Below are 14155 nucleotides of genomic sequence, written 5' to 3' on the forward strand. Positions count from 1 at the left end.
CCCACTGCCATCAAGTCACTCCTGGCTCACAACAACCCTGTATAGGGCTTCTGAGGCCGTATTATCTGTAAGGGATCAGAAAGCCTCGTCTTTCTCCCCTAGAGCAGCTAGTGGACTTGAACTGCCAACCTTGTAGTTAGCAGTCCAGTGCTTATCCTACAGTGCCACCAGGGCTGCTTTATTACTTCCTTTATCCCCCTGAGGAAACTGAGGCACACAGAGGTGAATTACGGCATCCAAGTTCACACAGCTTTAAAGTACAGCCAGGCAGCACATAGGAACAAAAACAGAGTCCTGGACCTTGGTGGCCTTGAAGAGGGCTTCTTTCCTCTCTGGGCTCCAGCTCACCTGCCTGTGAGATAACCAGATGATGGCTAGTTCCCACATCTGCCATCCTGCTACTGACATGGGCTAACTTACATACCCCCAGCCACCATGCAGGGGCCAGGAGGTTACAGCACCTTTGGCCTAAGGTTCCCCACTAGAGAGCTCAGCTCCTTTAGAAAAGTAAAAGGACCTAAGGGATGCTGCAGTTCTGGTGTGGCGCTGGGGGTTAATGCACCAGACTGCTAAGCAGTTTGAACTGCAAGGTCAGCAGTTCAAGCTCACCAGCTGTTCCTTGGAAACCCTATACAGGGTCACTATGGGTCAGAACCAACTCGACAGCACTTCACAACAACAACAACAAGAGATGCTGCAGGCATCCTGGTGGCACAGTGGCTTAAGCACTGAGCTGCTAACAACAAAGTTGGCAGTTCAAACCCACTCCACTATAGAAAGGAGCTGGCCAGTCTGTTTCCTTAAAGATTTACAGTCTTGGAAACCCTACGCTGTCCTATAGGGCTGTTAAGAATTGGCATCAACCTGCTAGCAGTGGATTTGGGTTTTCAGTTAAGGGCCACCACAGGGAAAGCTGGTGTCTCCTGACACGCTGCGTGTTTACCTGCTGTCCCCTCTGTTTTGACTCTGCATCCTGATCTCCTGGGCAAACAAGCTCCTTCTGCATGGTTCCTTCTAGGCACTTACTACATCCTGGACTGGCTCTTCAACCAGACAGTGAGCAGAGTAGGCACTCCGGGACCTGTCCTGGATCAATCCCTCTGAACTCTACAATGAAGTCCAAGAGAGGAGGCAATTTCTAGAACAGTCCCCCCAGACCTGTAATGGTACACACACTTCACAAACTCCCCTTCTAAAGCTCCTTGTGGGGCTCCCTCAATCTAGACTTCAAACCCTATTCATCCCTAACACTGACACAGTACATCACAGCCAACTGCCTTTCCCTAGACATCTCTCTGGAAAGTCCACCTTATGATGTCATGATGGCTAAAGCATGCACAATCCTCGTCCCTGTTTACAGTTGAGAGAACAGGCCATGAGATGTGGAAGCTCCACCGTTAACGAGCAATGTGGAGCCTACACTTGAATACAGGCCTCTGGTGATGGTGATGCCAACTTGCAAGCCCTCTGGCTTGCCACAATTCAGCTATGTGGCAGCCATGTGGAAGCAGGACAGAAGTACTGTCTGACACAGATAAGGGGGGCAGACATCTCAGGAGAACACTTATCAGTCTTAGCCTGTAACGGGACCACCAGCTCTGCTCCTTTCAACGGGGAACTTAGGGTCATGAGGAACAGGGTAGAGACAAGATTCAGTGGGGCAAGTTCTAGTTTCTAATCCCCTTTCCCTAGAGTTAATTCCCTATCCCAGAAAAAAGAGCTGTCATCTCTCCAGCTCATTAAGAGTTTTTTGGTTCTTGATTTAAAAAAAACAACACACAAAAACGTTATGGCTGTAAAGAGAAAGGAAACAAGTTCGCCAAGCACCAGGCACATAGTGCCATATACAACATATACATATAGTGCCATATACAACATAGTGCCTTTACAACAACCAAGGACTCACCCTTTCCCTATTCTACAGATGGAGAAATGGAGATTCTTCAACTCTGCCCAGCCAGAAGACTAGCATCCAAGACACCAGTCACAATCTGAACCAAGCAAACTCACTGCTACTGGATCAACTCCAACTAACAGTGAACCTGTAAGACAGAGCAGAACTGCCCCAAAAGGCTGTCATCTTTACTCCTGTGGCACTGCAGGATAATGCACTAGACCGCAAGGTCAGTTTGAACCACAAGGCTGGCGGTTCAAGCCCACCAACCGCTCCCCAGAAACCCTTCACAGACTCACTACTAGTCAGAACTGACTCGATGGCACATCACAACAACAATCTTTACAGAAGTAGTCTGCCTCATCTTTCTCCTGCAGAGCAGCTGATGAGCTCGACCTTCTGGTTAGCAGCTGAGTGATTCAGCCATCGCACCTCCACATCTCCTCAGTCAGAACCCTGAGCCTTCAAATTCCTGAGCCTTCAAAAGAAAAGCATAACATGAGAACCATTCCCAAAACTCATCTCACCAAGGCTACAGAAAACTCCCTTACTCTGTGAATCAAAAACAAACACGATTGTCTATTTGCTGTAAGCTCCAAGCAACATGCATTAAAGTTTATGTGATTCGTCTAATGCACTTGTGCTGTGGTCAGAATTATTACCAAGCTAGAAAAGATTAATTTTTCTCAATACACTAAATCCTCAGACACTATTATAAAGGCTAGCGTAACAGGTTTGTTATCTTGACTGGCAGACCCTCAAGCACACAACACACACTTCCCTTCCACTCCTCCCTCTTGAGACTCAAACACACACACACATCACCACACAGGGGCAGAAAGGTCAAGGGGGGGGAGTCATGGCACCTTTGGCCTAAGGTCCCTACTAGAGAACCTACCTCCTTTAGAAAATGCAGGGAGAGTAGGGTGTCTCCTGGCGCCCTCTGAGTGTTGGCTGGCACAGAGCAAGTTCTCTTCCAAGTTTGTAAATGCTTAGCTAACAAAGATGGCATTATGCAAAAGACTGGTACACACTGCTGGTCTTGGAGTTCAAATGGAGTGACCACTGCCAAAAACTTTGTTTGGGTCCCCACCACTCCACCCCCTTCACTTGCCTTCAAATAAAGGGCAAGGATTTGCAATTTGGGGTCTTGCTGCCACTTGAAACCCATTAAGGTAGCCGTATTGCTGGGCTGCTGGCAAAATGCAATTCCAGTTACTCATTTAGTGTTTAATTAGCTATCGGAAAAGGAGGCTGGCAGCTTCTGGGGATAAGAGGAACGCAGCAAATAGGGTGGGAGCCCAAAGAGAGAACCCAACACCAAGTTCTGAGCTCTAAGGGGCGCAGGGGTGGGAACAGCTGTGTTTGTTTTGTTTTTTGAAATCTACCACACAAGGGTGCCAAGGGTCAGAGCCTATGGCAACGCCATGAAGTTGCCAAGACCTGTGGGCAGATAGCTCGGCAGGCTTATCGCAGGGAGAACACACCCCCAGCTACTGAAGCCCAGCTGCAAGCCTTGCCCTCTATTCCTGCCTGCACTGCCACCTCCCGTCTCCTCTTCCCCCAAAGGGTGCTGGCAGCCATGGACACTCCCTGCCTCGCTCAGCACATCCAAGAGAGCCCTCTCAAATATCACTTTGCTATTTCAAACCCACCAAGGACATTGGGCCTCTGCCACACAACCACAAATGCCTCAGCTCACACCCATACCCACGACTCTGGGGCACATTTCTGCTCTGACACAGCCTCCTAAAAACAAAGTCCTGCAGCTGGGAGAGCTGCTGGCTGGAAGCATGAGGTAACAGAGACAGTCTATCGAGTGTGTGTGTTAACACAACCGCAGCAAGTCCTCACATCAGAAAAACTAAGGCTCAAGACTCTCCAAGGTCACTTGGCACTCCCCAGGTTCTCGGCCTGAGACCACAGATGGACTTGGAATTTGGGCAGCAGAAATCATCTACAAATCTTCCTATTTAGGAATGTACTCATTTTCTGGAAGGCAGATCGCTCCCTAGCTTTTCTCACACCACAGCACCTTCCTAGAGTTTAGACCTCATCTCTGCCCATGCCATTAATTTCTCAGAGACCTCAGCTTACTTACTTCTCTGTTAAAACTCATTTACTCTGACCAGGAACACTTTAGATCAAATGTAAATACCCTCCTTTCTCCAGCAAGTGTGCCAAGAGCTGAGAGCTGGAATCCAAACGATTGGGTCTTCATCCCAGCTCTACTATTTCCTTGCTACATGCTTTTGGAAAGTCATCTAAACTTTCTGGCCTCAGTCTCCTCATCTGTGAAATGGGAATGATGATAAAACTGGCCACCAATGCAGTTGTGAGGGCCAGTCACGATCATGTAAGTGAACATGGGCATCACCATTCTCCAGCACCTACAACTCAAGAGTCCACATCTCAGGACCTCAGCTACTCCACTCACTTCTTGAGACGAAATGCAAAACACAAGATGAGCCCTCACAAGGAAAAAAAGAAAAAAAAACAACAATTGTTAGTAGTCTGAGAAAGCACTACAGACACTTGTATTAACCCTGTATTAACCCTGCAAACCCTGGAGAAGATGAACGTGGAGAAAGGAGCCAAGGCACCACTGGGTCCACAGGTGAGAAACTCATACAATGGTGACACTGAGTCTTAAATAAATCACTTACTCCTCCCAAAAGGAAGGGTCAGGCCTCAACTACAAAAAGCCAGGCCCCAGACAACAAGTTGACGAGAACCCAGAGACCTCCGATGGGACCCCAAGGACTTTACTCAACATTTCCATGGCCTGAGAATAGCAAGGAAACCACAGCAGGGACGCTGTGGGCAGTTCTTCCAAGGACTTGGGGCCCTTCTGATGTAAGGAAAACCAATTTCTCAGAAAAGTCCACCCTCAATACTAAATCTCCCCCAAATTTCCACATTCTATGAGGTCAGCAGCATGGCTCTAGAGCTTCTGAACAATGAGCCATGAAAACTGAAGTTGCCAGGTGTGAGGGGGAAAATAAGACTGTGACTCAAAGAAAAACTCATCAATTCAAAGAAAATTCACTCTTCCCCCCACCTCCTACTGAGTCACATTCAGGGCCCCACAACCAGGGCTTGGCCTGGGAGGAGCCTTTGAGGTCACCTGACCCAGCTACTGGAGAGGTCTGATGGCTTGCCAAGTCTGAGAACTGTCCCAAAAGAGGTGAGGACAGCAGCCCACTGAGATCTACTCTCACCCTTCCTCAGCACTTACTACCCACCAAGGACCGTGTGTGGTACCTGGGCTGCAGTCTTCCCACACCTGGGAATCTCTGAATCTCCTTGATAGGAAACAGAAGACCAGTTAATGCAGGTTTTTCAATTGTACTCCGCTTTGTTTTCTAAAAAGGATTTAATACAACTAGTTGTTGTTATTTGCCATCATGTCAATTCAAACTCATGAGACCCCATGTGTGCAGAGCAGAACTGTTCCACGGAGTTTTCAGGGTTATGACCTTCGGAAGTGGATGGCCTGGTCTGTCTTCCAAGCGCTCTGGGTTGATTCATACTGCCAACCTTTCAGCTAGTAGTCACCCAGGGAATTCCAAGGCAACTAATTAAGCCCCATTAAAATCATCTTGCTCAAGATCACCAGAAAAATTAAATCACCAGAGTATCTTCCAAAATTCCATGGGTTGTCCCAGCCCAAGTTACTCAATGACCCCAAATTACCTATTTTTCCCTACTTTTAGTTCCTTAATTCTTTCATTCAATTATTGTGAGACCTTATTATAGGCAATGTATTGTGAGAACTATAGAGATAAATAGTGCATAGCCTCTAGCAGGGGAAAAATTAGCAAGTTGAGGTTGGGGGCCTAGGAAAGATGAATTTGAATAAGGAGTTCATATAGGTCCAAATGAATGATATCTGCCATGGAGCTGTGGAGCCAAGTCACAGTGACGTCAGGAGCCCAGTTCTGACATCAGTCATGACTGGTATTTGGAGCCTAAATTCAAACACCAGCTGTAAATTAATCTCTCTGTACCTCAGTTTCTTCATCTGCAAAATGGAAGTTAATGATGTGCTACTCTGACAGGTAGAATGAATGATGGATGAAACGAGGTACTGAACTTGTGGTGCTTACTCCCCAACACATACTTTGCATATTGGTTTTTATGATGCTGAAATGAAGCAGTGCTCACACAATACAGAAAATGATCATGAAAGTCCTCCAAAAAGGACAACTTAAATGATGGATAGAATCTCAACGGATAAGAGATGAATACATTCCAGGCAAGAGGAAGGAACCCAGGAAGAGACCACTGCAACAATTCCAGCAAGAAGGAATGAGGCACCCTTTGGTTGGGTGAGGATGCATGGACGGGATGGTAACTATGCCAATGAAACAATAGATGAAAGAATCAATGTAAAACTAATGTTCTCCCATGTAGACTATCACACAATTCACAATAAAACATTAATTAAAAAAAAAAAAAAAAAGAAGGAATGAGGGCTAAGTAGATAGTACTTGGGAATGGAGAAAACAGATGACGATTTAGGGGCAAGGGAAAAAAGGAGAACCTTTTCACATTCCCTAAGTTTCTAGCTGCTTCTCTGCTACCTACCCTCCCCTATGACTTGATACCACTCCCTTAACTCCTTCCCGTCCCCATTTGTCACACCAACCCTCCTTTCCGGGTGATCGCTCTCAAACTACATGAGGCCAGGTAGATCCCAATCCAGGATACAAGGTTTAGATTCCCAAACCTTTGAACCATGACGCTCAATCAATGTGACCTCATCTAGGAACGAGTTGTTGTTATTTGCCATCGTGTCAATACCAACACTGATGTCAATACAAACATCCAAAATCTCCACACAATTCTACTGCCATTCCTTAACAAACTCCTGAAAGCAAACCCATGCTCCATCGTTCACTGCCAGCATGTTGTTTCAAGATGGGAAATCAGATCTCACGTTATTTACGAGAATACCAAGCTTGGTTAAAATTCATGAACTTCTGTAAAAGGTGATCTTGGAAACAACAGATGTACTAAATCAAGAGATTTACATTACAGACACATGTCCACGTGGCCATCCCTCTAAAATGAAACCATTTATACAATAGTAGAAGATAGGTATACAAGAGTAATCTGTTCACAAATTTTTAAAATATATATAGATTTTTAATAGGTGTAAAGGTCATAAGACACTATTCACCAACTACTCTTATTTGGCTAATATACTCTTAACCTCCCCAGCCTCTAGATCAGGAAACCCTATGATCATCACCAACACCTCCACGGGATTTTCCCAGAAGAACCACATCACAAGTGAACCGGTCACCTCTATCTTTTACTACTAAAAGTTCACCAGGTCCTAAGTATCATTCACCAAGTTCTCCTTTTCTTGGAGACAACACAAGAACTGGTCAATTTCCTCAGCCATAGCAAAGTTTCACCACACTAAACATTCTCAAAACCAGTGAATCTCCAGCTAACTCTCTCATTCTTGGTATTACAGGAGTAACGTTCACAATGAAGATCTTCATAGTAATGGATGTGACCACTTGTGAAACTAAACCAGATGGGTTCTAGATTCTGAGGCCAGTTCCAAACTCTGCATGCAGGAGACACACAGACAGCCTGGCCAAGTGGGTTGGAACTGAAGACATTCAAATAACCAACTTCCATGCCTAGAGCATGAGTTCATTCCTACCCACCTCACGCAGAGAGCAAGACCAAATAGATTACCTCCTACGTGCACGAGTACACACACACTGAACCATGTACAGGGCCAACAGGAAACAAGGACTGGATGGGGCTATGGAAAACCTTCAGACACATCCAAGCCCCCCTTCCATTTTTCCCAGACAGATCCTAAATGGTTTCGTCAGCTCGCCAAGTCTGACTCTAATTTTGAGCTAGATGAAAGGAGGGTTGAAGTTCTATCTTTTTTAGAGTATGTGTGTGTGTGTGTGTGTGTGTGTGTGTGTGTGTGTGAGTGTGCGTGTAGGGGATACCGTGGGGAAGTATGATGACCAAACATAGACATCTCTCTTGTAATCATTTATCAACCTTAAGAAACTAGGGCAGAAAGTACCATAATTTGATACAACTATCTTCACGAGAATATTTTGAGTACAAGATACAGACCAGTCAAGGAACACAAAGTACAGTGTCTTAAAGGGCACAACATGAGCCCGCTCCCCATACACATATCCCCAACCAAAACATCATTTGAACGTTTTGCTAAATTCTTACTCAATTACCCTTCCTACTTCCAAACACAAGTTTCACATTTACTTTGTTGTTGTAGTCTTTTTTTTTTTTTCTTAAACCAACACCAAAGAAGCTCAGTCTCCTCACAGCTAACTGTCCACTCTTAACCTGAACCTCACACAGTTCAGAACCCTGCACAATGCCATTATAATGTTTCGGATAGTTATCTCAACTCTCTTGAACAATTACAACATTATGAAATACCATGCACCAGGTTAGAACCCTATTGGAAGAGGATAATGGTGGGAAGGGCAGGGGGAGGTGGGCATGAGAATAGGGAAAAAAAGCCAGGGAAAAAACAAAGACCACTGCCAATTGGCTGTGTGTTTGCTTTTGGTACTAAAGCAAGTTAGAGCTATCCAACCCTGTAATTATCGCCAGGATTAAAATTTTGTTACTCACGTAATCATGAAAGGCTTTTGCTTCACTTGAATGTTCACAAGTGTCTCGCCTTTCAGGAGCTGCACAGTAAAGGTCCCAAAATACGCTGCAAGTCAAAAAATAAAACAAGATCAAGTTACTAATTACTGCTTGTGCACCCAGTAGCAGACGTACAGTGCACAGTCCTAACAGTACCAGGGCGCCGGCCCACCTTACCAGCCTTCACTGGGCAAACAGTCTAGAAAAGAAGATCAACCCAACCTCTTCGGGCAAGTCAACCATTTGTAATAAGAGCAGTCGTTCCTATCTACCAAGCACCTACTATGCACTGGATACCTAGAACCCATCGTCAGCAGTTCAAACCCACCAGCTGCTCTGCAGGACTAAGATGAGCCAGTTTTATTCCATACAGATCTCAGTCTTAGAAACACTCCAGGGCAGATCTATTCTGTACTATACACTCGCTGTGAGTCAGAATTCGGTAAGACGAAAATGGGTATCGGTACTGGGGCACCTTAAAGCATGTGATGTTATTCCCTTCTTTGCATGTGGGGCAATTGAAGCTCAGAGAGATTAAAACAACCCACTCATGACTGCCCCCAAATTGGACAGATAGGAAGCTGGATGAAAATCCATGCCTGTCTTATTCTTGTTCCTTTTACTACCTCAAACCAAAATGGCTGCATATCTCGAAAAGGTTAAATTATCAAAGTCAGAACATGATTCATAGGCACAGCAATCTGGATGACTTTGGCAATAAAAGGAATCTACAGTTTCCTAATCTCAGAGTCTGCCCTCCACCCCCCTCCCATCTCACCCCTACTCCCACCCAGGTCCACCTACAAAGTCTTCTTAGGCAAGAAGTACCCCTTCTCGACCCACCCAAAAAGGAGCACCCATTAGCCAAAGGAGAGACTATGAACTATCTTTCACAGCAAAACAGAAACACCTGACCTGTCAAGAGTGGGAAGGGGAAAGCAGGCCTAGAAATCCCTGTCTCGTCCCACTCTACAATCTATATGGTCACTCCAACATTCTGCATTCCATGAGAACAGACATACAAGTCCTTTGTCAACTGCTAAAGCCCTAAACAAACACGGGTCTTAGATATTAGCTCCTCCAACCCCTTCCTTTACAGAAGCCCAAGGACCAGGGTGGCAAATCAGCTTGATGTGAAGGGTAAAGTAAGAACCAAAACCAAGGTCTGACTCAGTCCAATGTTCTTAGACCTCTCAGTCAGCACCGAAGAAATCATTTCAGCCGTCAGCAGCTCTGCTAGTCATCCGGCTAGCATCTCACCTCAAGGTGTGGGAATAATGCAGCCTGCCCTCTCAGATCGGTTCCGCCACTTCCTCCCACTCCAGAAAGCAGTGGTCATTTGCTCAGTGTTAAATCGCACCAGGCAACTTCGAACAAACAGGACCATAGTAACAGCCACTCAGAGCCTAACAACAGATTCTCTCAATTCCTGGGGCCAAGGCAAGAATGGAGACGTATGGGGGATTCTGTATACAATAAGAAAATTGGGGGCCTCTACTAGCTGGAAAAGGGGAGCTACAAGACATCCCTTTCTGTCTTCTGAAGCTGCAAAAGTTTGACATACTCCTCCAACACGCACAAAATACTACAAACTCCCCAGCTCCTATCTAATTAGCTTTTACTCATAAGTGGAAGCTTCTGCAAGAGCCAAGACTATCAGACCTCCGACTTCATCCACACACTTCTCCCCTCCCCACCCACAAAAAAAAAACACATATGAAAACCTGTCACCTACTCCTACAGGTAAAAACCCTTACATGAGTGCCTCTAACACCAGCGGTTCTCGGAGGTTGGCAGAAGTAATTAAAAACTCATTTTCATTGCGCAAGTTAGAACAGACACTTCATCCTCCTGCTGTTCAAAGAGACTTGAAACAGTAACCTGAGTTGGCCGTCAGGTAAACGTGCTAAGATCCCAAAGAGACGACAGGACACTCCACTTTCCTGAACTCTACAGAAATATCAAAAGCCACTCTGCTTTCTTTTCCTTTTCAAAAGGATGTCAAAGGCTCCACCAATCAGTCCCACAAACACCAGGTCAGACATTCCTGGCAACTCATTCCCACTGACCTGGGCCACCCCCCCTTATGCCTGCAGCAAACCAGACTTGTAGTAAGTAGCTCCACATCCACAGAACCCAGGAGTCCCATATGAAGAAAGAACCCTAACTACAAACTACAGGCACACTGCGAGGTCTACTCTGACCAGTTAAGGCTCTCAGTGAAGTGCAACTTTGTGGTTTTAAGGATGCTTTGAGGCAGGGGAGGAGAAAAATGGCACATAGTTTGTGAAAGGAAGGTCCGGTCAGTGTTAATCAGAATTATTAAAGGGAGCATCAACCCCTTTTTGCTTTTCCTCAGGCTCAAGGTGCTTTGAAAAGGTTGTAAGCTCACACAAGAAAAGGAAGAGACCCCCGCAGTTGTAAAACAGACCTAGTTCCCTCCACCTCACCCCACCAGACCCAAACGGACCCACTCTAATTAAAGCAGCATGCAGAACTGACAAAAATCCTTCAAGGGCTTTGGAGACCCCTGCTGAGTGGCCCAGAGTGAGATGCAAAAGCAAGGAGTTCCTCCCCAAACACCAGGCTCAATGTAATCTATGTTCAATGGAAGAGGAAAGGCAAAAACTTTGGGCACCAGCCTCTTGGGCCCTTTTCCTCCTTTACCAGTCCTGGTGGGAAGGCCCTGTACAATGTACAGATGAGAGTTAAGGAGTAGGGGGGTGGGGGACCTGCTCCAGGCCTCCTGTCTTTGTTCCCTGGGACCCAGGACTCCAAACAAAACAAACACACACAAAACTATCACACAAACTTACCACCACCACGAGTGCAAAAACCCTGGCGGTTCTCCCAACGTGATGTTTTTTTCCCATCGAATCTGTAAAGGAGAGAGCAGAGGCAGCTTAGAGGAGAAAGGAGGGGTGGGCTGGGGGCTTCCCAGAGCCAAAAGGCTGTGAAGACCAACTAACAATAAATGCCAAAAGGTGATAAAAATTCAAAATGGTGGCCACAGTGGCTGCTCCTGAAAACAAAGGCTCTAAGAATAGTGGGGAGGGGGGTGTGTCAAGAAATTGGATGCTGGGGGGAGTTCCACTCACCTCCGACAAAAAGGTCTGTGCAGATTTCTGTGCTCCTACGTGCAGTAAATATTCGTAGACGTATAAAGCTAACCTGGAAAGTGGGCAAGGGGCGAAGAGAGAGGGAAGGCGTCAGATCACACGGGGCTCTCGCTCCCTGGACCCTGCCAGCAGGCTTTGAGCCCTATCTCTGCTGTCCCATTGTGGCTCCGACCCCAGGCAGCCAGGTAGGCCCAGCCTGGGATGGTGGGGTCAAAACAGTAAAGAGGTGGGTACAGGGGACGCGTTTCCTCAAACTGTGGGGGCTGGAGAGTAGCCCCAAAGTTGAACTCCCAAGTGGCACTAGGACTAAACCCACATAGATCGCTCCAACTCACAAGCCACCCGACCCCATATCCACCCTCTTTTTCCCTACCCACTCTTTCTCTCCACCGTCTCCCAGCTCTGGGGGTCCGGAAAGACTCAGCCCTGAACTCCTGGTGCCCCGCAAGCTCTGGTGAAGGTAGCAAAGCACCACACTCACTCACCACTTTCCCCATAAACAATTGTCCCCCAAGCCTAGGGCCATGCTGGCGCCACCGTCCCTACTCAGCCTGGTGCCCCTGAGGGCGAGGGGCCGGCGGCAAGGCCGAGAGCAGGGAAAGGAGAGCGCTCCCGCCGGAACAAAGCCCCCGGCACGCACTCCTCACGCCGCGGGCGGACAAAAGGAGCCTTTGGGGCTGCAGAAGCCACGCGCCCCCTGCCCGCGCCCGGTAGGCAAAGTGCGGCCACTGCGCCGAGCGCCCGGGCTGGGACCCACGCTGAGGCGCGCGGGACCTCGCCCACCCCTAACCCCCGGGCCCCGCGCGCGGCCCGCCCAGCGGCCACTAAGTGCCCCCTCCCCGGAGGCACTCCCTGCCGCCCCTTCCCCGTTGCCCTAACCTCCGCCGGCTCCCAACAATGGGGTCTCCCCTGCCACCCGCCGCGGCCTCAGGGAAGCAACGAGGCAGGCGGCGCCGGGGGGCCCGGGACGCAGCAGACCCCGACCCCCGCCCGCCCGCCCACCTGCCTCCCACCGCCCGTAGCCCGGCGGCTGCACGGCCGACACTTGGAAAATGGGGCTTACTTTTCCCGAGCCTGCCCGTCCGAGGGCACCGCCGAGCCTTTGCCTTTGGCAAACATGGTTTGCAGAGAAGAGGGCGCCGAGCCTCGCCGCCGCCGCCGCTGCTACCTCTCCGGCTGCTCCCGAGCTGCACCCTCGCTCCCGGCCCCCTCCCCGGCGCTCGCTCGCTCGCTCGCTCTCCTCGCCGCGCTCCCCTCCCTCCCCCCCAGGCGCTGGCTCCGCGCTCTTTCCAGCTGTCAAAGCGTCAGCCCCGGCCGCGGCCCCATCGCCCTGGAACTCCTCCCGCGCCGGCTCGGCCTGGGGCTGCCGCCGTCGCCGCCGCTGCGCGCCGCCCGCCCGGTTGCCCGCTCGATCGCTAGCTCGCGCGCCCGCCCGCCCGGCTCCGCCTGTGCCGCTCTCTGCGCCTCCGGCACCGCTGCCGCCGCCGCCGCCGCTGCCGCTGGTCTACTTGGAGCTCAACCGAACGTGGCTACCCGGGCGAGGGAGCGAGGCGGGCGTCAACGTCCCGCGATGGATGGCCACCGCGGCCAATCGGCGTGCGCGGGGGCGGGCCCGGGGCGGCCCAGGAGGGACGCCCTGTCAGCTCCCGGCCACGGCAGTCCCCGCTGCGGCCGCCTCGGCGGAGCCACTGCCACTGCTCCCGCGGGCGAATTCGGAGCGTCCGAGAGCGCAAGCCTCCTTTTTCCGTAGATGTGTGTGGAAGGGACGGATCAGGAGGGGGCGCTATGATGTCCTGGTCCGAGCGAGGAGGGGGATTTGACCAGCGCTCCCCGCGGCGTGGACTACTGGGGAGGGGGTGTGGGGGCTCTGCGGCAGCTTCGGAGGGGAGGGGGCTCGGACCCCGGAGCCTAGCGCCGCTCTCTCCCTCTCGCCACGTCCCTCTCCCTTATCGGCTCTTGGCCTCCCTCCTGCCCCCCCCCCCGCCGCGGCTCGCACCAGCCCAGCCCTTATCTCCCCCTTCCTCGTAGCCGCCCTCCCCCTAGGCTCCGACTCCGACCCCCTCTCCGACTCCAGCCCGGCCCCCCCTCCCGGGCCCTCCCTCTCTCCCAGTCTCGCTACCGAGCGCCGGGCCCGGGGCTCCACGCTGAGAGCTGGGCGGCTCGGGCCGACGCCGAGGCGCGCGGCTGCTTCTTTACTAGATCATTAAAATACTTTGGAAAACCCCAAAGTGGAGCCGCGCGAAAATGGCCCTTGGCGTGCTTTGGGGAGCCGGGAGGAGGTGATGAGGGACTTGGATTACGGAGGGAGAGCGATTTTCTCCAAATTCCCGAGGTTTGCCAGCCCTGGCAAGTTAGCCCCTCGGCTTCTCGGGAAACGGTGCCTTTCAGGGATGGGGGTGCGTCACTTGGGAGGCCGGCGACGCGTAATGCGCGCTACCAGGAATCTGCAAACTTCAAATAAATGAAGCCAAATTGG

General features: G+C 49.9%; 1 protein-coding gene across 7 annotated transcripts in view; it reads right to left on the minus strand.

Annotated features, from left to right (window-relative positions):
• SSBP3 (single stranded DNA binding protein 3) overlaps positions 1–13186 on the minus strand; it is a 184569-nt gene extending 171383 nt beyond the window's left edge. For 5 of the 7 annotated variants that reach the window (XM_006839806.1, XM_006839804.1, XM_006839803.1 and 2 more), the window contains exons 1-4: positions 12743–12873; positions 11659–11731; positions 11377–11438; positions 8543–8627 (exon numbers count right to left, since the gene is read on the minus strand). In XM_006839806.1, the coding sequence (XP_006839869.1) occupies positions 8543–8627; positions 11377–11438; positions 11659–11731; positions 12743–12798 (276 nt within the window). In that variant the 5' untranslated portion in view covers positions 12799–12873. Of the gene's footprint in view, positions 1–8542; positions 8628–11376; positions 11439–11658; positions 11732–12742 lie in introns of all 7 variants that reach the window. The other 2 variants (XM_006839801.1, XM_006839800.1) reach the window with 1 other exon arrangement.
• Between the last annotated feature and the right edge of the window lie 969 nt (positions 13187–14155).

Source organism: Chrysochloris asiatica, unplaced genomic scaffold (genome assembly GCF_000296735.1).
Source record: "Chrysochloris asiatica unplaced genomic scaffold, ChrAsi1.0 scaffold00026, whole genome shotgun sequence".
Taxonomy (NCBI): Eukaryota; Metazoa; Chordata; class Mammalia; order Afrosoricida; family Chrysochloridae; genus Chrysochloris; species Chrysochloris asiatica.